Source organism: Panthera leo, chromosome A1 (genome assembly GCF_018350215.1).
Source record: "Panthera leo isolate Ple1 chromosome A1, P.leo_Ple1_pat1.1, whole genome shotgun sequence".
Taxonomy (NCBI): Eukaryota; Metazoa; Chordata; class Mammalia; order Carnivora; family Felidae; genus Panthera; species Panthera leo.
The window spans coordinates 17,558,758-17,583,515 of record NC_056679.1 but is presented as its reverse complement, the minus strand read 5'-3'; the positions used below and the strand labels follow the sequence as shown (position 1 = coordinate 17,583,515).

Sequence of the window (24,758 nt, the reverse complement as noted above, 5' to 3'; positions counted from 1 at the left end):
ATGTGTTACCTGGGAGACTTGGGACACATGCACCATCGGCCCCACAATCCCAGAAGTTCTGCAAACCTGTCCCACAAAGCAATGCATCCTGGTGGTGGTGCACTTTGTTTCCATTAGAGCCACTGTTCTGGAAATAGATACAAATGTTCAAGAGTATTGCCTTCCCCTTCTCTTTCTGCCTTATTTCATAAGAGGGAATCTACTTTCATATGCCCTGCACTGTGCTGGGACATTTTATCTCATCCTCCTGACAACTCTTATAAAGAGGTACCATCTTATCGATGAAACTCTCAGGGTTCAAGTTTAAGAGACTTGCTCAGCCAGTAACTAGTAAGTAGCAGATACAGTATTCAAATACAGGTCTGACTCCAAAGCTCTTGTCCCTAACAGTTTGCCACCTGAATATTTATCTGACTGCGGTAACCATAGTTTGCCAACATGAAACTGACCAGAGTCTGGTTTGGAATTAACATCACGTTTTCAAAGTGGGGACAGGATCGGTTACGTTTGCAGTGTAAATTTACTTACAGCTAGGTTTTTTGCTTGTTTGTTGACAGAATATTGTTGAAGCCTAGTTCATTGCTCTCAGGACACTCTCATGTTGAAATATGATGATTATGTTCTTTCTTTTTTTCTTCTGTAGAGGGAATCAGGGATGATTCAGTTTGTACAAAACAGCAGTGATCCTTCAGAGAAAATGTGTCTGCTGAAAACTCTGAGCTGAGTGGCTGGCTGGAATGTGCTGGACCCCTTATGTTGTTGTCACTCTGGGCTTTGCGAAATGTCTTGTGAAGTTCTGATAGGTAATTCTGGGTCAAACAGGTGAAGCAAGCCAGTCCTGTTTTAGGTTTAGAGTGGTTGTTTGAGAATGTGAAAAGCTTAGAGGTATTCATTGCTCTAGATTTGTATATAAATCACTTCCAGGTTGATGGTCCTAATTTAGCAGCATCGGGCCATAAGGAGGTAGTGTTGTGTCCCTATTACTTTTGAGTCAAACTTTTGTGTTTGCCTGCTAGCTTTGTGCAGACTATGTGGGCCACGGGAAGAAAATGGCGAAAGTATGAATAATGGAAGAGATGTCATATGTACAAGTTCTTGAAAGCTATGGTGGCAAGCGTCTCCTCCCTACCCCACCCCCCAAAAAAGATGGATTGATGGATCAAAGGAAGAATGGAAAAATGGGTAGATAGGTAATAGAACAACCTTTAAAACCTATTAATCCTAGAATCTGGATCATTGGTGTATGAGTATTCACTGAACAATTTTTCCAACCTCTCTGTGTGACCATTTTCATAATCTAGTGTTGGAGGAGGAAAAAGAATAGAATTATGCTTAGTTACAGAGATGCAGTTCGTTTCAGAAAATATATTTGCTATAACAGCGTGAGCAAGCAGTAAGGCAGAGCCCTCTGCTTTTGATTAGGTAATCAGTATTACTATATTATAGTAGTATTGATTAGTATTATCTGTTTGGTGAACACCTATACCTGCCAATGAAGCATCTGAAACTGGAAGCTACGATAGAATGAAATGTTTGCAGGTGCAGTGGTACAATATCATTACTAATATTGATACCTAACTACCATTTCCTGAGCCCTTATCTTATGCCAGGCACTGAAGTAGGCACTTTTATTAAGCCATTTATTTCTTAAGTAATCTCTACACGCAATGTGGAGCTCGAATTTACAACCCTGAGATCAAGAGTCACATGTTCTACGGACTGAGCCAGCCCCATGCCCCTTAAGCCATTTATTTCTAATAAATATGCTAAAGATATGGGTACCGTTAGGTCTGTTACGCAGATGAAAATCTGAGCTCAGAGAATTCAAAAGCTTACTGCTCAAGGTCACACGTCACGGCAGGTGGTGTCAGGATTTGCACCTGATATGATTGACATCAAAGCCTGCGCTGTTCCCACTTGACCCTCAGTGTCCACAGCGCAGTCCCGTGCAGTCATGTCTGTCTCACCAGGAGCTGCTTGGAGTCACAGGAGATCTGGCCTCACCCCAGAACTACAGAACCAGAATCTACAGTTTTAACAAGCCCCCGGCTCTTTCAGCTGCAAGTGAGTCTGAGAAGCCCTGTACTGAGCCTCGCTACCCTGGAAATGCGGGACTGTGTCTTTATTCCTCTCCCGAAGCTGTTAACAGCGCGAAACGCCTTATCTTATCGGCAGTGAAAATTAGCATTTTGTTTGTTTCCGAGGTGTAGCTGCAGCACAGAGCGTTATTAGCCCCCTTCCTAGCAGCGTTGGAGTGAAGACTGCGGACCAAAGCACAGACGTAGGAGTCACGTACCCTGAGTTTGCAGCTCAGCTCTGCCTGCGGTTATCTACTTGATGAAACTCAGATCTCCCCGCTGTCTGTGACTCCGTGCCTTCATCTACCAAGTGGGGACACCAGTTCTGGCTCTACCCACCTCACAGAAAGGCCAAAGGCGCCTTTAAAAGTAAAATGCAGCAAAAAACAAAACAAAATGGAACAGACAAGAATATTAATTGGCCTTGTAGTCGTGTATGGATTCTTTACCCACACGTGAGGGTCATCAGGCCGCGGCTGTTTTATTTGTTCCTACTGAGGGTTACGTGGATGCCAGGACTTTTGGGGCAAGTGACCATTCCTCACCGTGCCAGGAATGTCCTTGCTGGAACCCTCCCTGCATTCCGTCTAAGAAGAGGACCTTCTCTGAGAGCAGGGGACTGGATTGCCAGCGGTTGTGTATAAACCACGCATTGGCTCGAACCAAATCCTCTGGCCTCCTCCACGTGCCCCAGCAAAGTCAAACCCTAACAATAGAGAGCATTCGTTGGACTCTTCCTGTGAGGTACTGTGCCCACCTCTTTGTACCACTCTCTCATTTAATCTTTGCAACAACTCCAAAAGATAGATATCTTCCCCATTTTACAGAGGAGGACAACTGAGACCTGAAGACATGAAATAGTGGAACGGGAGTTTCTTAACTACTAAGGTTAGAAAGATGTTGCTTCCAGTCTGGCGTCATTGACCAGAAAAGTGTCACGTAGACGTGGCAAAATTTCCAAAGTTTCATTGTTTGAAACAAATTTTTCTTCCCCCGGTGATTGCCCGGAACTCTAGAAAGAGCAGAGATGACAAGTCACTCGTGGCTGAAATTAGCTTGTGAAGTTTTTGCTCTGAGTGAAAAAGCAGGTATTCTGATGTGTGTCTTTTGTGTCTTCTGATCCATGAACTGGAAGAGAAGAAATAATAATCAAGGAGCCATTTGGGAAAGCATCTTAAGAAAACCTAAAATATGTTCTCTTCTGAAGGATGCTTTCAGCAAAGAAATAGCCTTATTGTCATTTGTGAAAATAGCTTGGATAGTTCAGCAATGATCACATTTCTATTTTGTATTTTAGCGTTAAGATAGGATATGCTTTTCCTTGGCTAAACTCCCGATGGCAGAGTCCATTTTTTTCATCTTTATGCCTCACGGGCTCTTTGTGGACAGAGCTCTTTGTGTGCTAGAGCTCACAGCCGGGTTCTCCCTCCCTGGTGCCCAGGGAAGGAAGAATCTGTAGGAATCTCAACAGCCCTTGCCTTCGGTTGCAGGCGGTGGGAGAGTCAATCCTGGAGAAACAATGACTTCTAATCCATCTTGATCTTCTGCCCCACTCTTCCTTTTCCACTTATATGCAGGGTTTTCCCACATGCGTGGACGTGGGAAGTGAGCCCCGAGCTGGGACCGTGAGCCCTTGGGGATTTGGGACGCATTAGTAGGTAGAGTTTAGCCATATTGGCTTAAGAGTTCAGACGGACCTGGATGCATGTGTCCCTGCCTGCATCTACCACTTAGTAGTTTCACGAGCAGCAGTCTGCTTCTCTAAGCCTCATCTTCCTCCTTTGCTAAATGAAGGCAATGATATATTTTATATTATCTATTCTAGAAGTATTATATACTTATGCTGTGGCTTTTATAAATTCTAAATAAATAAATCACTGCTATTTAATATTTAACAAATACCATGAACCAGTGAGTCGGATGCAAGTAAACATCCGATAGTTCCTGGCTCTCCAGGAGACATCCTACTTATGAATACCTACAGCAAGGTAGTGAGCCCCAAATAAACGGTGCAGAGTGCATCCCGGTAGGAGCTCGCGGGAGGGGGTGAAGCCTATAGCCCGCTGTTGGGGCAGCAGGGGCAGGCTGCGTGTTGAGGCTTCTAGATCTTAACAGCTAGTATTTTCATGGTGGAGCCTGAGCATAAAGTGAAGAGTGAGAGTATCTCAAAGAGAAGGAATGCACCCTTCAGAAATGAGATAATTCAAGACATATTGAAAGAACTGAGAGTCCCCAGTCAGAAATGCCCTTTGGGACTGGTCAGAGCACCTGAGCCACTTAATGAGACCCCCTTGACATGCCTCTTTGCCAGCTGCACGGTTCAGTGCTGGCACATCTTTCAATTATTTGAGACACAAGAAATACAGAATTGCAGGTGAAAAGTCCCACTTAGGAAAATACGATGTTGGTGAAATCCAACACGGCTATGGCTGAACTCAGGTAGCAGGTGACAAGTGTGTGACCTTGGAGTGGCCTTATGTCCAAGCATTGAGATCATGGTGGAAAAGAGCCCTGGACTGGGATCCAGGAGTCCTGGGATTGCCCTGGACAAGCCTCTTCCATCCTCTATACCTGTTTCCAGAAAGCACTTTGAAAGGGGGTGTGGTTTATAAACCTGCCCAAGCCTCCTTCTTCTAGAATATTTAAGTGCAGTTGACCCTTGAATAACACAGGTTTGAACTGATTGGGTTCATTTATACATGGACTTTTTTCAACAAATATAGTACAGTAAGTACTGTAAATGTATTTTCTCTTCCTTATGATTTTCTTAATAATACTTTTTCTCTAGCTTAGACTGTAAGAATACGGTCTGTAACACATATGACACGTAAGATTCGTGTTATCGACTTAATGTTATCGGTAAGGCTTCTGGCCAACAGTAGGCTGTTAGTAGTTAAGTTTTGGGGAAGTCAAATGTCAAACACAGATCTTTGACTGCACAGGGGGTCAGTGCCCCTAACCCCTGCATTGTTCCACAGTCACCTGTGCTTCCTCCTTACGGTGCTTTCAAGGTCAGAAGAGTTATAATACTGGCTTGCTCTTATTTCCTCCCCAGCCGTGGATTTATTTTGTGGTTCACATTTTGTAAAGGGACAGTTATCTAGGGGTGAGAATGGAGGAGCATGGTGTACATAAATTAGCATACGGGGACTTGGAAATGTGCCAACGTCATCCAAAGAGAAGTCCAGATAACAGGCTACCAGGCCGAGCAGCTTGCCTGAGAAGAGTAAAGAAAACAATTTCCCTCTGTGCTTGCCACAGAAAGGAGGATAAAGGGACTGGAGGATGGATAAAAGTGTCCAAAAAAACATAAAAGATGAGATGATGGGAAACGTTGGCGAGACCACGGAAGGGGCATAAGTGGAAAAAGTCACGGTATAAAAAAAAAATAATAAACTGTGGAAAGAGAATGGAGCGATAGTCATGGAGAAAAGTGAGATCACATAAAACTTTCAGGAGCGCCTGGAAAAAATAAGGCTTTATGAGTCGAACATGAGGAGTCTTTTCTCACCACCTGTGGAGAGTAATTGGCATGGGCTGACTAGAGGTTTGTTTTGCCTTTTTGGCAGGAGCCGAATTGTTATGTTAATATTCCCCTGGCTACGTGTTAAGTACTGACTTTGAATAGAAAGAGTTTTGCAGAAGGGGAAAATTCCCAGCATCTGGTTCTTACTTACTCTGACCACTGAGCTCTTTACAGACTTCAGACTTCACACTTGAAGTCTGAGAAATAATTAGTATCATGGCAGATATTTCCAGCAATGCGTGCAAACGAACAGTTTCCACCAGGGACTCTCCCAAAGGTGTTTTACGGGCAGGCAGAGTGTATCCAGGCTAAGACTTAGGTACAAGGGTCCGTTGGGGGGTAAAGGCAGATCTCTTATAGAACACAGCACCGCTGCCCAGCTCCTGAGTGCTTCCATCTTTGCATTTATCTGTACTGTCCCTTCTCCAGGAACAGTGTCTTCTTCTTAGAGGTCATTCCACCAACCTGGCTTTTTTACTATTTTAATTGTCTGGAACAGGATGAGGCAAAAACCCTAGGGAATTCAGGTTGGCATGGCCTAATAGTCAGTGCGTTCTTCAAGTGGCATCGTTTTTTCCATTTTAAGAATTATTGACCCGTGTCTTGGATTATCATCTTCATTCTTCTTAGGAAGCAACATCTCTCTAAATTTCCAAGACCTCCCACAAACTGACCTTCTTCATGGTCTGCTCTCCCCTGATCGCTGATTTCAGCAAGGTGCCAGGTGCAGACTAAAGACTGAGCTAATTTGCACGAATTTGTGATTTACTCATGACCCCTTAAAAGTTGTGAAGCCTTCGGGATTGCAAAAATAGATTGCTTCTTAATTGCAAATGAGCCTGTAGCTACAAATGATCTCAGACCTCCTCTGAGCACCCCACCTCTGTTACCACTTTCCTCAGATTGTTGCCTTGCTTCCTAGTGTCTTTCCTCACTTCCGCTCCTACAAACGGGTATTTCCAAAAAATGTGATAATGTGACTATTTTTTCATGATTTCCTTTATGGCAGTGACAAAGGAATTTGGTTAAAATACCATATAATTAAGCCCTTGAAGTTTATAAACCACCAGATTTATCAATCCAATAAAGAAAATCCATGTAAAGGGTATAAAAGTTTGTGAGCCAGAGATTCTAACTGAACCATTGGCTCCCCAGGAGTAAATTAGGCAACCAGAGCTATTAAAACCTATTAGGTCACTAAAATATCATTTGGGCAACCACCTCAAGTTCCAGAATGTTCTCTGAGCCCCATTTCAGAAGACAGTATAACAGCTAAGAGGTTTGTCATTTCGGGAATTTGGAACTACACTTTCGTGGAACATTGATTGCTACAACACGGTCGAAGGTTTAACACAGCTGAAACTGAAAAGTGGCAGATTTCTTCCATGAAAAAGATGTTCTCAGGGGCAGGTCCGAGATGGCAGCGTAGGAGGACCCTGGACTCCCTTCCTTCCACAGATACACAGAATCCACACCTACATCTGGAGCGGTTCCTCCTCAAGAAGAACTGGAGGCCGATTGAACAGCCTCTGCACAACGAACGACAGGCCACGTATAGAAGAGTAGGAGAGACAGAGGCACTGCAAGGACAGAAACCCTACCCCTGATTCGGTGACCTACGGTAAGGAGGGCTATCACTGAGGGGCCCACTCTCCAGCTAGAGGCACAGCAAAAAATCGTGCTTTAAAGGGCAACCAGACGATAAGGGAAGGAAATCCATTTACTAGCCTTATAGCTTCCACCAGACAGGTGAGGGACTGCTAGAACGCTCTCTGGGGTTGGAGGACCAGCGAGTATCATCTTGTGTATCCCCTCCTTCACCTGATAGTGTGGGCAGAAGCAGGGTCCATACTCCAGCTGGCCTGCTAGTCTCTAATGCAATGGGCCCCTGGCTCACATAAGCTCCAGCCATTCCCCCAACGAGGCACAGGTGTGTATGCCCCTAGTCCCATTCCCACCCCAGCCTCAGCCATCCAATCAAGGTGGTCCCGGTGCTCTCTCCAGCCCCAGCCCTCCTGTCCGGGGGACCCCACGGTCTCACCCAGGGACCCCTCCCCCACCTGCCTTGGCCTGCTGCATCTGCAGCCAGCTTGCCAAAGCCACCAGGCACCTGCAGTCTACACAGGGGATGCTCCTACACAAGCCCACTCCTTCAAGACCGGGAGAGGTAGCTGTTCTGCCTAATTCGTAGAAACAAATACAATACAGAAAGTCAAACAAAATGAGACACAGGAGCATGTGCCAAACGAAAGAACAAGATAAAACCCCAGAATCAAACCTTCATGAAAAAAAACATCCTTGAAGGAATAATCGTTAAGAATTCCCTTAACCTGGGGAAGGAAATTGACATGCAGGTCCAGGAGACACAGAGAGTCCAAAATCAGAGGAATCCAGAGAGATCCACACGAAGGCACTCAGAATTAAAGGCAAGACAGTTTCCTAGACAAGCAAACACTAAAGAAGTTATCGCCATTAAAGCAGCCATGGATAAATTCCTAGAAACACACAACTTTCCAAAATTATGAAGAAATAGAAAACCTGAATAGACCTGGTACAAGTAATAAACTTGAATTAATAACCTAAGAATCCTACAAAAAACAACAGTTCAGGATCAGATACCTTCACGGGTCAATCTACCAAACATTTGAAGAACAGTTAGTACCCATCCTTCTCCATTATTCCACAAAAATTTAAGAGGAAGGAATGCTTCCAAATTCATTTTATGAGACCAGCATTACCCTGGTATTAAAACCAAACACTGACACCACAAAAAAAAAGAAAGAAAGAAAATTATAAGCCAATATTCCCAATGAACATAGATGCAAAAAGCTTCAGCAAATCATTAGCCAACTGTATTCAACGATACATGAAAAGGATTCTATACCACAGTCAAGTGGGATTTATTCTAGGAATGCACCGCAGGTTTATATCTGCAAATCAATCGATGTTGTATATAGCACATTAATGTGATACATCACAATAACAAAACCAAGGATAAAAATCATATGATCATCTCAATAGGTGCAGAAAAAGTATCTGACAAAATTAGACTTTAATTTTCGATTAAAAAAAAAAACCTCTCAACAAAATGGGTATAGAAGGAACATACCTCAACATGACAAAGGTCATATATGATAAACCCACAGCTAACATTGTACTACTCAGTGATGAAAGGCTGGAAGTTTTCCTCTAACATCCGGAACAAGACACGGACGCCCACTCTCCTCACTTTTATTCAACATAGTATTGGAAATAAGTCCATGCATATATGGTCAATTAATCTATGACAAAGGTGGCAAGAACATACAATGGGGAAAGGATAGTCTCTTCAATAAATGGTGCTGGGAAAACTGAACAGCTACATGTAAGAGAATGAATTTGATCACTCTCTTACACCTTACATAAAAATAAACTCAAAATGGACTGAAGACTTGAATGTAAGACTTGAAACCACAAAATTTGCAGAAGAAAGCATTGATGCTTTTTGACATTGGTCTCAGCAATATTTTTTTCAACCGGTCTCCTCAGGCAAAGGCAACAAAAACTAAAATAAGCAAATGAGATTTTATCAAACTAAAAAGCTTCCGCACAGCAAAGGAAACCATCAACAAAATGAACAGGCAACCTGTGGCATTGGAGAAGATATTTGCAAATGGTATATCCAATAAGGGGTTAATATCCAAAATTATATAAAGAACTTACCCAACTTAATATTTTTTTTAACATTTTATTTATTTTTGAGACAGAGAGAGACAGAGCATGAACAGGGGAGGGTCAGCGAGAGGGAGACACAGAATCTGAAACAGGCTCCAGGCTCTGAGCTGTCAGCACAGAGCCCGATGCGGGGCTCGAACTCACGGACCATGAGATCATGACCTGAGCCGAAGTCGGCCGCTTAACCGACTGAGCCACCCAGGCGCCCTTACCCAACTTAATATTAAAAAAAAACAAAACAAAAGACCAGGGCGCCTGACTGGCTCAGTCTGTAGAGCATGCAGCTCTAGATCTCAGGGTCATGAGTTCAGGCCCCATGTTGGGCATGGAGTCTACTTAAAACTAAAACAAAAACAAACAACCCAATTGAAAAATGAGCAGAGGACTTTGAATAGACATTTTCCCAAAGAACATATATAGATGGCCAACAGGCACATGAAAAGATGTCAAGCTCACTAATCATCAGGGAAATGCAAACCAAAACCACATGAGATATCACCTCACACCAGTGAGATTGGCTATTATCAAAAGAACAAAAAAATAACCAATGTTAGCAAGGATGTGGAGCAAATCGAGCCCTTTTGCACTGTTGGTAAGAACAAAATATTAGTGCAGCCATAATGGAAAACAGTATGGAAGTTCTCAAAAAATTAAAAATAGAACTAACATACAATCTAGCAGCTTTCCATTTCTGGGTATTTATCTGAAGAAAATGAAAATTCTAATTCAAAAAGATAATGTACCCCTATGTTCACTGCAGCATTATGTATAGTAGCCAAGATACAGAAACAACCTAAGTGTCCATTAATACATAAATAGATAAGGAAGATGTGAGATATATATCATGGAATATTACGCAGCCATGAAAAAGAATGAACTCTTGCCATTTGCAACAATATGGATGGACCTAAATGTTATTATGCTAAGTGAAGTAAATCAGAGAAAGACAAATACCGTATGATTCTACTTATATGTGGGATCTAACAAAACAAAACAAATAAAGAAACAGATTCACAGATCTAGGAAACAGATTGTTGATTACCAGAGAGGGAGGGGAAGGAGTTGGGCAAAATAGGTAGAGGGGATTAAGAGGTACAACCTTTCAGTTATAAAATAAGTACGTCATGAGGATGTAATGTACAGCATAGGGAGTATAGTCAATAATATTGTAATAACCATATGGTTACAGATGGTAACTAGACTTATCAGGAAGATCATTTCATAATGTATAAAACTATCAAATCGCTGTGATGTACACCTGAAACTAGTAAGATATTGTATGTGGGTAATACTTCAATGATAATAAAAAAGATGCTCTCACTTGTATGTTAAATTATCTCTAACTTTATGTCACAATATAGTAACTTCAGTATGGACAATAAAATGCTAGTTGGCTCCAATCGACACACTAAGGGCAGTTGGTTAACATTTGGAGTATTCACTTCAGAAATTCACACTCCAGGAAAGATTGATTAGCATAAATTCCCTAACCAGAGACCACACCACAGAGGATTAACACAAAACCTTCTAATATCAATCAATACTTACTGAGGCTTATTAATCAGTGTAAGTTGTACTAGAGAGAATTTTTTTTTTTTCAACGTTTTTTTTTTTTTTTATTTATTTTTGGGACAGAGAGAGACAGAGCATGAACGGGGGAGGGGCAGAGAGAGAGGGAGACACAGAATCGGAAACAGGCTCCAGGCTCCGAGCCATCAGCCCAGAGCCTGACGCGGGGCTCGAACTCACGGACGGCGAGATCGTGACCTGGCTGAAGTCGGACGCTTAACCGACTGCGCCACCCAGGCGCCCCTAGAGAGAATTTTTAACTGAGAAAATGAATAACGTGCAAGTAATAGGGTAGGATAGAAAGACCTGTATCAGCACGAGTTGGGCACGTACTGGCCAGAGTCTGAGCAGTGAAAGAAACCACTGTAGGTATTTCAAGTAGAAAAGGATGTAGTCCAGGGATTTAAAGTTTCACAGACCTCTTAGGTTTGGGGAAGTGAAGGACAGAGAGGAATTCAGGAAATCAGGAAGTGCAAGGGTAGAAAGAAACTACAGCTGATGATCTGCCCTTAGTGGGTGATGTTGAGGAGGCTGCCTCCTCACTTTGGGGGGAAGTCACTCCCCAAATCTTATGTCTACGGTCTACAGAAAGGCATGTCCCTAGTTGCAGCTGCCAGTGGGGAATTGGTTTAGTTTTCTCTTTTACCTTCTGAATCCCACGCGAGGGCTTCTCATTGAGAGAACATGAGCCAGAATTTCTGCCAGCGGAAGAGTTTGGAAATGTAGTTTCTTGCTCTCTAGCCCCACCTAGAAAGGGAGAATCTAAAAGAGCTGGGGTGATTTTCATGAATAAGTAGTATTAAGCTTAGGGTATAAGGATCTGTCCAGCCCAGCGTCCTTTTGAGATGGTCTCTTAGGTCTAGAAGAGCCTTCTTCAGTAGCACTTACTGCAACTGTGAAAATAGTCCGATGTGGTAGCCAACAGTTCCCTGTGGCTATCAGACACTTGAAATGTGGCCAGTGCAATTGGAGGAATGAGTTTTTATTTTAATTTAATAAACTTAAATTTGAACTCACGACATGTGGTTCATGGCTACTGCATTGGGCAGTCCAGGTCTAAACTCTCTTTGGTCCCTGTCCCCCCTTCCTTTAAATGGAAGATATTGCCTGATTTGACCTAAAGTGTCCTAAACCTGCCGGTTGAAGATTTGTTGTATTTACAGTGTGTTGAAGGTCCTTGTTCGAATGACTATGTGATGGATTTGGGGAAGAGGGTTTCACCGGGCTTGCAGAATTGGTCATCCGACTGTTTTTTGTGCCAGCCGACTAAGAAACATCATTAGATATTTGGCTGAATTTAATCCAAGACTTGCTGTCTCCATAACATAAAACAAGCAGAAAGGTAGCCGGAGGCCACCGATGTTTACCTACGGAACCTAAAACTGCAAGAACCAATTAGACTGATCGGTTTGCAACATACATTTTTCTCTCAGAAATGTTTCTCAGACCTTTGTAATCTGCGGTATTTTTGCTGTTAGCACACCTTAGCAGATGACAAAACATACAAACGCTACATAAATATTAATACAAAAACCCAGATAAGCTAGTTGCTGTCCCCTGAATACTCTTTTTTTTAAATGTTGATTGATTTATTGTGAGAGAGAGAGAGTGAGTGAGTGGGTGGGTGAGTGCAAGCAGGGGAGGGGCAGAGAGAGAGAGAGAGAACCCTAAGCATAGGCTCCGTGCTATCAGGACAGAGCCCAATGTGGGACTTGATCTCACAAACTGCGAGATCATGACCTGAGCCGAAATCAACTGAGCCACCCACGTGCTCCGAACACTTCTGTTTTTAATGTCAGCTATGCCCGTGGTATTTTTTAAAATCATGCACATTACATAAATTTCTATGTATGAAATTGTTCTTCATTTATATGGTTGGATCTGCATTTCGTAGTGTCATAAAGACAGCTCAATATTCTACAAAAGAACCCTGACTGCCAAGCGTTCCGCCGCTTGGAAAACCACACGCCAATTTGCTCCATATGTAAAATTCTCTCTATTTAGGTTCCCAAAGTGCCCGGCATCACACGAATCAAAACAGGCACTTTCGTGGATACGTGACACATTTTCCCGCCATCTGAAAAGGACATTAGCAAATGAGGCTATTTATCATTTCTTTCCCTATCAGAAAAAGAGAAAACTGATGATTTCGATGTCACGATTTTTCTTTTCTTTTTTTTTGTTTTTTACATTTGAAAATTTTCTCTTTCTGCGTTTGTCATCCTTCAAAAAATTGCTCACAAGTTCTCAAAAAAATAGTGCTCCTTATTAATTTAAGAACTGGGTTATCATGGAAATGGTACCACATTATGTTTTGAACACTCACGGAACTCAATTCACACAAACTTTGGCCTCCTCGCTAATTATCTCTTTACCTGGTGATGGATAACTTGTTAGAGTTGTCTTCAGAGAGCTACAAATACTGTCCTGAGGAAACCAGTCCCTGGGGCATTCGCTTAGTCGGCAAAACCTCATACCGTCGCTGAGTTATTTTTCAGCCTCGACACAATTCAGATCGATCCAACTGCATCGAAGGCATCCTGGAATTAGTGATTTGCAGTTTCGGTGATTCTTTGTGGGCCTTCCCTCGGATCACAGGCCCTCAGCATTAAACGGTTGTTTTACCGTTGACCAAGGGACAGATTGTGGGGAGGGGGAGATTTGTGTCGGTTCGTAGCGGGTGTCTGTCCACACAGCTCAGCGTAGAGGTTGGGAAGGGTTTGGGAAGCAGCTCCTCCTTAGATAACTGTAAACAGACAGTATGTATGGGTTAGAACCGCTCGGGTCATCTACCAGGAGCCCAAGAAGCAAGAGGGGGACAGAAAGGGACTCAAATACAGAAATTCTGCAAGTCTCTTCCAGCGGCGTTTGGGGCCCTGTCATTCCACCTCTGTGTTATGCCGTGAGTGGATTTTCTCATTTAAGGGGCTCCCTCGTCTAGCACATTCTCTCAGGCAGTGCTGGTGTTCTCACCAATCAGACTATGTATGTGGTGGTCCTACAGGCCCAGCACACTTGTGGGACTTACGGACGATGACAGTACCCGCGGACTGATGCGACAGGATGGGTGCTTTCCGATTAGCCCTCGGATTCCGGTGGTGAGGGCCTAAGTCTCATTCAGCTTCTTGTCAAACCATGTTTAGACTTCGATCCAAAACTGCAGACGTGCCGATCAAAAGCTGTCAGCTCAGAGTGTGCTGCCACGATAACTTCATTTACATCGAAATAAAACCACCACCTTCTTCAGTTTAATCATCAATACTTTTGGTCTTAGCTGCAAGGAGGACTTAGATGATTGTGGAAGTATCTGTCTTCTAGGTTATTTCTGTGATGGATGAACGCTCCCTGATTCTCAACTCTTCACCAGAGTTCTAACGGCTGGGAGTACAGCTAACAGGTCCGATCCATGTGCCAAAGTGGTTCATGAGAATCTTCGTGCTCTCGCTGCCCTAGGTAAAATTGGATGGTGCTGAAATATTCTAGTTTGATTCTTCAATTGGAAAGGAAAAAATCTAATGGATGATGAAGCATAACCTATTAGGCACTTTTGCGTGCTCTTGACTCACTTGTTTACATGGACAGATGGTGGACCTGGTGGGATTTTTACAAGCGTGATTTTTTAAAAAGCTTCTGAATTGTATTTCCTCAACAGGATTTGCAAGGCTTTTGATGCTTTGAAAGGCAAAGTCGGAACCAAACTGAGCTCTCAGGGGGTTTGTTTTGTTTTTGTTTTTGTTTTCCTTTTAAGCAGACCCGCAGTTGTTCATGGAATCAAACTGGCCTTAGATTGCTTTAAGGAGCAGTGGCTGGTGCTTCCCAAAACGTGGACACTGTGCCCTTCTGTTGTATTGCTAATATGGACTCCCCCTCCATGCGGCTGCCTTTACCTGGAGATGCAGAGGAGAACCAGTAAAGCCCTCTTGGCTTATCTCTTTGCAGGCTTGTTGATCGGTGCTGGCTGTGCCCTCTACCCCTTGGGCTGGGACAGTGAGGAAGTCCGTCAGACTTGTGGCTACGTCTCTGGCCAGTTTGACCTGGGTAAGTTTCCTTCGTCAATGACACTCCTTTTAGAAAAGAACCGCATGTGACTTTTCCTAGAAGCAGAGAGTGGAAGAGAGACAAGGGAGAAAAACACACCCTGTAGTGCAGCTAGCAGTCATGTGTAACAATACGCACACATTCGCTTATCCGTTTGTTGAGTGAAATTATGCCAATCTACCGTTTGCCTGAACTGTGGGAAGTATTGTGGATACAAAGCTTAGATAGAGCCCCTGCTCTGAAGAGTTTATATGCATTGATCAATTCATTCAAAAATCATGTGTTAATTACTTATTGCAGGTGCTGAAAAGAACTCTGTGGAATTTATAGTCTGCCTGAGATTTCTCAAGGGCTAAGAAATCCAAAGCGATCTCACTCCAGAGTAATAGCTTTGTGGGAGTGCTGGGTCTTGAACACAGATGCACGAGGGTCGTCCGGCAGTAGACAGAAGCATCTTGCAAGCCAGGAACACAGCAGATCGAGAGCACCAGGGAGGCATGAGAACAGTCCCATCAGGAGGCCACAGGGGTAGGAGAAGCAGGGAGAGATGTGATTGAATAGTTAGAAGTTCACACACTGCTGAAGGACACCTCATGACTTTTTCTGGAAATTTCAGACATTTTCACTTGTAGCTATTGTGTGTTCTACCTAGCAGTCCATTAAAAAGATAGCATAGTACGATATGGCTTGCATCATGATAACTTGTACTAATTGGATTATATTTCCCTCAGTTGATAAACCTAACTTTTACGCCAACACTTCCTTATTTCTTTCTAGTTAAGTATCATGTCTATTCCAGCTTCTGTTATTTTAAGGCATATCATAATGAAAAACTTAACGAAAGTAAGCCTTCTCTTTATTGAATTATTTTCTGAGGATGTTTTTCTGGAATCGGTGTTCCCACATCGAGGATTATTGCCAAATAATAGCAAATATACGTTTCCCTAACATAAGGATAGATTGAGTTTTTGATGATTGGTTCATAGTGAGGTACTAACTTATACATTCGCTTTTCACATTAAACACTTCACTCTAAGAAGAAATATTTGAGGGAGGTGGTCTAATGTCAGTATTACTGTTATATCCCAAATCATCATTAAAAAATTGTATGGTAGAACTTCTGTGAAAAAAATTTCTGTCCGATACTGAGGAAAATGGACGGATGTGATACCATATCAAAGTCCTGTGGATTTGAAAATAAAGCATGATTTGTTTGACTCATTGGATGACAAACACCCTGCTTCCCTCAAAATAATACTAGCTCTTTTGGCGGAGAAGTTGGTACGTTAAATACTACGAATTTGCATGGATAAAAAAATATAAGAGGTTTCGGACCGCTCTTTCTTTCCTTCTCCATAAGGCTTTCCTAAGTCTGGATCAGTTTGTGATTGCCATAAATGCAGAGGAAAATGCTGGCACAAAGTTGAGTGTCAGCTTGGTTTTTGTTTGTTTTTCAGTTTTTTACCTTTTTTTGTTTGTTTGTTTGTTGGTTGGTTGGTTGGTTTTTTTGGAAAGCAAACTGTGTCCAGGGGAGATATTTTAATATAGCATTTGGCATTTTTCTTTCTCTGGTGTTTGAGGCATTCTTGGCCGTTTCACACATGCCTCAACTTGATTAGAATACTGTTCTTGCTGATCTCTTGCTATTGCGTGTTGCTATATTAATTAGCAGGTTGTAATGAAACCCATATCCTGTTTTTTGCAATTTTCATTACTGCATCTCAGTAGTTCATATCTTCCCAGCATTGTGGATTAAACACTTGAATGTCAAACTTAAAAAAAAAAAAAAAAAAAAAAAAAGACTTGCCTCTTTACTACTGGTAATAATTTCTTATGTTACTAAACTCACCGAAGCCATTTTAACAATTTAAAAACTCTGGTGGTTTTAATTTTTGCCACACCAAGATTTTTTTTTTTTTTAATGTCTCTTAGAGGGATGGTGAGGAAAAAATGGAAACTGGCATCATCTACAGATAAAACGAGTCCTTGGTCCTGCAAAACTGCCTCTGTGTTCTTTTTTTTTTTTAATTTTTTTTTTTTGACATTTATTTATTTTTGAGACAGAGAGAGACAGAGCATGAACGGGGGAGGGGCAGAGAGAGAGGGAGACACAGAATCGGAAGCAGGCTCCAGGCTCTGAGCCATCAGCCCAGAGCCCGACGCGGGGCTCGAACTCACGGACCGTGAGATCGTGACCTGAGCTGAAGTCGGACGCTCAACCGACTGAGCCACCCAGGCGCCCCTGTGTTCTGTCTTTAAAAAATGGCGACTGTTTCCTTGCACACTGATGGAGACTGAACTTCAGCGGAGCGAAGGCACAGATTCTGGTGCTCAGTTGGGAGAACCCAGGACCGCAGTTGGGAGCCACAGCACGTGTGCGAGGGGGAGCATTCTCACTAAGGCTGGCCCTGGGGCCCATGTTTTTAATGGTGTGCGTGCCAGTTGCCAGAGCCACACTGCCTCTACTGCTTCTGAGAAGCCAATCTCATTGCTGCTGCCTCTCCCAGGAGACTGTGTGGGCACATCTTCCCCCTGAGGCCTGGGAAACGTTAATGTTGTTAAGGTTCATGCGGTCCTTATTGTGGGATGTGGGTCACTCAAGAAACCATCCCCTTTGTTTTTATATGGAAGATTATTTAAGGAGTGTGTTCATTCAATTACCCAGCCGACAAATATTTCTGAAGTGCTTACTCCCTGCCAGGCCCTGTGCTAGGTGTTGAGGACATGGCATCACCAAGGCATTTTGAAAGACCCCATGCATTGCCGTCAGGGAACCAGAACCTACCAGAAGAGCCAGATGTTCAAGAAGATAATATACACCGTCAGTGTGTCGGAAAGGAAGAGTGTCGGAAAGGAAGGCACTGCAGCGGACCTTGTGGTTGCCTTGCCAGCATCGTTCCATTCTGGTCGGTGATTCTAAGCCAGAGGCAGGGAAACAGCTCTGTGAAGAGCCAGCTAGTGACTGTTTGCAGCTTTCGGAGCCATATGGTCTGTGTTGCAACTATTCAGCTCTGCGTTTGTAGCATGAGAGACACTCCATGCGCGAGTGGGTGTGACCGTGTTCCCGTAAATTTGTTTTTACAAAAACAGGTGGTGGGGCCACAGTCTGAGGACCCCTGATCTCAACCAAAGCATGCCCCCGCCACTCCAGAAATAGGTTCATTTCAGATAGACTCATTTATTGATCCCTTCAGCCTCCCAGACAGCTGGTCGGGACGCAGGGCACCGATCGCGCTGAGCAGCCCGGTCCACTTGACCTAGTCTGCTGTATACTTACTACCCTCTTCATGTTGTGGGCGTTGCAAATTAGGTGGCCAACTCTCTAACTTCGTCTTGGTCATGTTACCTCTTAATACTAGCTTGGGATGGGGCGGCGTAAGCCCATTTAGACCAGTGATATTGCAGGAGATGTTTCCAGAGGCTTTGGGAGAAGAAGGGATCATATGCCTAAGGGAAAGGCACCAGAAGCCATGCTCCCCCCTCCCTCCAGCAGCCGCCTCTGACTAGGTAGAATGGCAGGTGGGGACAGCCTCCAGGGGGAAGGGGTGGGCAGAGAAACCAGTTGGGGTTCAGCCACCCCTGAAGCACGACTTCCCTAGGAGCTTTCAACCTTGCCGATACATAGTACATAATACATGGTGATTCATTTCCTTACTGGGTAATTTTAAAGGCATCCTTTCTCTCTCTTTTAAAAATGTTAACTTATTTTGAGAGAGAGAGAGAGAGAGAGAGAGAGAACAAGCAGGGAAGGGGCAGAGAGGGGAAAGATAAAGAATCTCAAGTAGACTCTGAGGTGTCAGTGCAGAGCCCAACACTGGGCTCGATATCACGAACCTTGAGATCATGACCTGAGCCGAAATCAAGAATCTGGCGCTTAACCAGCTGAGCCACCCAGGCGCCCCAAGGCAGCCTTTCTCGTACTGGCAGCTGAACGCAGCCTAACTGGTATTTTAGTTAGTTGCTATGTCACAATTCAAGGGGACTTGACCTCTCCTGGAGGCTTCCTAAGGAAGGAGTATTTTTAGCTGAGCCTTCAAGGCTGTGAAGTGTTTAGGTAGATAAAGAGTGAATGTGGGTGTGTTTTAGGCTGCAGGGAGGCCAAGGAGAAGAGGGAAAGAGCCCAAGCAGGCACACTGGAGGAAGGAGGAATGCTGGTGGGGTGAAGGTAGGAAGGGCTTCCCAGGCGTTTAAACTGAGTCCAAACATATAAGACATAGTTAAGCAAGGAACAGATTTCATAAAAACTCACATTTGTGGTTTTAAGGTAATGTGGTAGGAGTCTAATAGAATCTACTTTTTAAAATGCCTTTTTCCCGGGTGCCTGGTGGCTTAATTGGTTAAGTGTGTCCAACTGTTGATTTCGGCTCAGATCATGATCCCATGGTTCGTGGCCCCGAGTCAATCAGCACAGAGACTGCTTGGGATTTTCTCTCTCCCTCTCTCTCTCTGTCTCTCTCTGTCTCTGTCTCTGTCTATCTCTCTCTCAAAAATAAACAAATAAAAATTAAAGAAAATAAAGTGTCTTTTTTCCTTGGCAAGGAGACTTGGGGAGGATTTTTGTGTGTGCCTTGAAAACAACTTTATAAGGCTATTGATTCTTTGTCAAGAATTAAGTGCAAAGCTTTGAGAGCAATTTCACAAAAATACCCACTTTTGCAAATCAAAGATTGTTACTGTTTACCTTTGGATCATTCTTCTTTATGGAGAAGCAAGGAGCATGTTTGAATACACGTATTTTTGAAACAAGGAAACCAGAGTACAAGCAGGCTGCATAATGAATTTCTAAATTATGCAGCTAAAATTGTACAGCTTGCCTTGACAGTAGCTTTCACCCTTTAGAAGCATTAGAATCAGAGGCCGACTTGTTTCTCTCATTTGTTTTATTTATTTTTTATTAAAACAAATTTTTTTAAGTGTTTATTTTTGAGAGAAAGAGAGAGAGAGAGACAGAGCGCAACCGGGAGAGGGGCAGAGAGACAAAGAATCTGAAGCAGGCTCCAAGCTGTCAGCACAGAGCCTGACGCAGGACTCAAACTCACAACCCGTGAGATCACGACCTGAGCTGAAGTCGGATGCTCAACCGACTGAGCCGCTCAGGTGATCCTCTCATTTGTGTTTTAAACAAGTATCTCGGGTGATTCAGGTGCAAGGGGTCAGCAGCCATACTTTGAAACAAAATCACCCGATTTATAAAGAAAATTATATTTTTTTAAATTTTTTATTTGAGTATAGCTGACACACAATGTTACATTCGTTTCACATGTACAGCACCGTGATCCAACATCTCTGTTCGTCACGCTATGCTCACCACAAGTGCAGACATCATCTGCCACTACACAATACTGTTAGTCCTTGACTATATTCCCTGCGCTGTGCCTTTCATTCCCGTGTCTTGTTCATTCCACCACTGGAAGCCTGTATCTCCCCCTCCCCTTTACTTGTTTTGCCCATCTCGCTACTCCATTTCCCTCTGGGACAACCTTCAGTTTGTCCTCTGTAGAGAGAGAAAATTAGTTTTTTGTACTTTGCTAGAATTTAGTTTAATATCCACTTTGTTTTATATAAACTAGGGGGCTTTAGCTTTAGGTTACAGAGAGCTGATTCCAGCTGACTTACACAAAGAAAATATTTACCATCTCTTATTACAGCAAGGCCAGAGCTAAGGTGAGCTGCAGACTTGACTGATCCAGGGGCTCAAAGATGTTGTCCAGGGCCCAAGATGTTGTCCAGGGCCCAGGTTTTTCCCAAACCGGAGACCTGCCGCGTGTGGGTTCTTCTCCTCCATCTTGAGGCTGGCTCTCTTCTTCTCATCGACGATTACGTTTGGCACTTGTAGCCTGTTCGTGTCATAGAAAAGAGGGGGAGTCTCTCCCCAGTCCCAGCAATGGAATAAAAGTCCCTCTTCTCAGTCTGATTGGGCCAACTTGAAAGAATAAGAGCTGTCAGGGGTTACCGTGTGCAAAATGGCTTCTTGTGGCCGAGCGTGGATGGGTTCAGAGTTTTACAGAACCAGATTTTACTGAGAAGTAGTGGCATCTGTAAGCGGAAGATGAGGCTACGAACGGAAAAGGCATCTCAGTGTGTCTTTTTGTTGTGGTTGGACTTGGTGCCCTGCTCTCCTTCCATCACGAAGTCCGTGGCTGCAGATTAAGGGTCAGTAACGGCTCATGCTGTGTAAGTGTCAACAATGGTGAATTTATGTATTACTTTTTAAGAGAAGAAAACAGTATAAGTGTTAAGAATAATATGTAAGGTAACACAATATCTTCACATAATAAAAATACAGTAGACGTTTGCTGTTATTATTCATGTTATTTGCACAGGACCATTTTTAATGAATATTGGTTGATTAATCTTTTTTTCTTTCTTTTACATTTTATAACAGTAAGTTGGGATTTACACATTAAGCATAAGGTCTCTCTAATCAGGTTGTCCAATTGATTTAATTCATGCCTCGGAGATATTTTCATCCACCAGACTTTTCTAATTATATCCTTATGATCAAAAGTAGTGTTTCAATTAATTTGTCTTGCTAATTTGCCAAGTAAATTTGAGTAATCATTGCTTTCATTTTGCTATTTAATTTCATTAAGAAGCCATCATGTTTCCTGTTCTTGAAATTATGCTCTTGGATTCTCAAGAACTACTGAGAACTCAGAGCCTGTCAGTGTGAAAAAGATGAGAGCCTGTTTCTTCCAAATTTTCAGACCAGGGAAGAAATCTCTTCTCACCGAATCTGAACAATAACCACGTCACATCTCTTTGGGCACATCTCTTTCACTCCTGACTTCTGTTTTTCTCCCTTCAAACCTAATCACACTTGAGAAAAAATAATTTGCAAGTTATAGTCAGTGGGACAAAATGAGAACAAAAAGAGAAAATTTGTCCAAGTTGCTAGAAGTCATTTAGAAGCTCCAGGAGGAGCCTGTATTCCCTCAAATAGCATGCTAGCACAGGAGGATGGCAGAAGACCAAGCAGCCGCTAGGAGCTAAACCAAGACCCAAACTGGGTAGTCCCAGGGTTACTCACAGGAACCCTCTAGAATGTGACTCTAGATGATGCTGGTCAAGTGCCACGGGCAGAGGAAGGTCTGTGTAGCCAGTGATGAAGTGATGGGGCAGCGCCCAGGCAACTCTGAAGGAAATGCAGCCAGGTTGGCTGGTCACTCAGCCTTCTTATGGTTCTCTTTTCATGACAAGAAGGGTTTTCTGCATTCATTCTAGAATGAGAGGAGAAGAACCAATTCACTTCAGGGCCATGAATCCCAGTGGGATCATGACAGTAATGGCAGCCCATGCACATACCCATTTTAAGTTATCGCTTAGTAAATGCCTCCAGTACTGCTTTAGCAAAAAGTACCCCATTCTCTATAATCATGGGCCCAATTCTGTCTGCTTCCCTAAGTGCATCTTTGTAGGTTCCAGATGAACCAATGGGACAGGAATTTTTCAACTTCGGCATCTAGTTCAGGGTTTGGCCCAGAGCGGTATTCTGCAGATTTATTTATTCGACAAATATTTATTAAGCACATTCTTGGCATCAAAAAATTGTGTCACAGACTTAGGATGAAATTGTGAATTAAGATAAACATGATCCTTATGCATGACACATATCTGCCACCTACGAAATGGTTAAACGAAGGGAGGGAAAGAGGGAAGAATGATGGAGGGGAAGAGAGAATAAAGAGACATGGAGGGAAAGCAAAGAGGATGAGAGGGAAGGAAGGAACCCTACTGCTAATTTTTGACCTCTAAAAGGGAAGTTGCCATCATGTGTCTGTATATACTTGGCCATTGATAACCCGGGGAGAATTATGGCATTACTCTCTAAAGGAATATGGCTGAAACATCTCGCAGAAAAAAATCAAGTTAAGGGTCATCGTTTAAAGAATGAAATGCCCCAATAGGTGAAAAAGAAAGAGCTCTAAATTCTTTCCTTCCTAGAGTCCTTTTTGGTTTGGTTATTTCGGAGAAGGATTATTCCCAATCTTGTATTCAGCCTTTTTAAAACTTAATTCAGTGATTTACAGTGATTTGCACCAGTGTAATTCAGTGATTGTAGAAAAAGGTAATTCTCTTTTTGTAATTCTTCTTTTTATGAAATACACAGTATTTCATAAGATATGGCCACCACACTATTGAGAAGAATAGGCTAATCTCTCTTTTAAAGATTTTTCTTAAGTTTTTTCAGTGTTGTCCCCATTATAAAAACAAAAAATATGGGGTGTCTTTGTGGCTCGGTTGGTTAAATGTCCAACTCTTGATTTCAGCTCAGATCATGATCTCACCATTCCTGTGATCGAGCCCTGCATCAGGCTCTGTGGTGACAATGCAGAGTCTGCTTGGGATTCTCACTCTCCCTCTCTCTCTGCACCTCCCCTGCTCATGTGTGTGCGTTCTCTCTCTCTCTCTCTCTCTCTCTCTCAAAATAAATAAATAAACATAGGAAAATAGATACACCTCAGTTCCCTGCCATTTTAGATATAGTATACTTAAGGAACTTCAGGAAATTCAACTGGCTTTTCTAATTATTCTTTTGTGTGAGGTGCTCTTAACTATTTTCTTAGTATGTTCTACTAGAATATTAATCTAGGGGTAGAAAAGCACTGATTTTAAATTTAACTGTTTCTGATGTTTTAGGTCCTCTCTTGGGAATGAACTTTGTTCAACTGATTCTATCATTGAGGTCCTTAAGAAAGAAAGGGCAATTAAGATAAATTGGCTATGTGACCATCATCTTAAATAAATCTGTAGATTGTATTGAAATTTCCTGGTAGTTAAGGACTTAGGAAATAATCTGCTAGTTAGGGAGACGAGTCTATCCCCTTCTACCATCCCAAGCTACCCCTTTGGATGATGTGATTAGTGCAGCCCCCTTGAGAAGTCCTCTCCTTGCTCCCTGCCCTCAAGGAGATTATAGTTGAGAGATTTATCACAGATTTATCTTAGAACACTCTCTTATTAAATAGTAACACTGAGGAAAGACCTGCCAGTGAACCTTCCAGTTGCTGGGAGATTTGTCTACACAAACATTAGAGAAGAGTTCTTTCAGATCTTGATAGTAAGATTCTTAATCTCAGGAGAAATATTTCTGCCCCAGAGTTGAGAACTCAGATGTTTTGTGACCTGTGTATTTTTGCCTTTGTTTCCTAACAGAAGAGAGAAAGTAGCCACTTTTCCTCCTTAGCAAGCAGGTCTTCCTTTAAGAAAAGGCCATTTGTAAACATTATTGATTAATAACATAGCAAATGTGTTTTAGAATAAAACCAAAAATATAAGAAAATAATCAGGAGGCTGATATGACTTCTTTTTTTTTTTTTTTTGGTTTATTTATTTTGAAAGGGAGAGAGAGAGCACAAGCAGGGGAGGAGCAGAGAGAGAATTCCAAGCAGGCCCCATACTGTCAGCACAGAGCCCAACGTGGGGCTCTCTCTCACCAACTGCGAGATCATGACCCGAGCCACAATCAAGCTATGGACACTTGACTGAGCCACCCAGGTGCCCCAAGGCTGATCTGATTTTTAACCTGGTAGAATGTTGACAAAACTAATTAATAGAGAAGATTTGTAGAGAAAAAATTCATTTATGAGATCTTTTCAGAAAATTTCATATGAATGGATTTTTCCAGATAAATGAATTTTCCATTTAAAGGAATAGTTAATGGAAAAAAAGCGAGGACTGGCTTCCATCCCAGCTTCACTCCCTTAGAGCTGTTTGATTCTGGGCAAGTTATTTGGCCTCTCAGAATTTCAGTTCTTTGGTCTCTCAAACTGAATGACAACCCCCACTTCAGAGGCCTGTGAAAAGGATTAAATGTGGCGAAAGTGGAAGGT

General features: G+C 42.7%; 1 protein-coding gene across 5 annotated transcripts in view; it reads left to right on the top strand.

Annotated features, from left to right (window-relative positions):
* LHFPL6 (LHFPL tetraspan subfamily member 6) overlaps positions 1–24,758 on the top strand; it is a 265,994-nt gene that overhangs the window by 221,639 nt on the left and 19,597 nt on the right. For all 5 annotated transcript variants that reach the window (XM_042904881.1, XM_042904643.1, XM_042904714.1 and 2 more), the window contains one exon: positions 14,827–14,925. In XM_042904881.1, the coding sequence (XP_042760815.1) occupies positions 14,827–14,925 (99 nt within the window). The remainder of the gene's footprint in view (positions 1–14,826; positions 14,926–24,758) is intronic.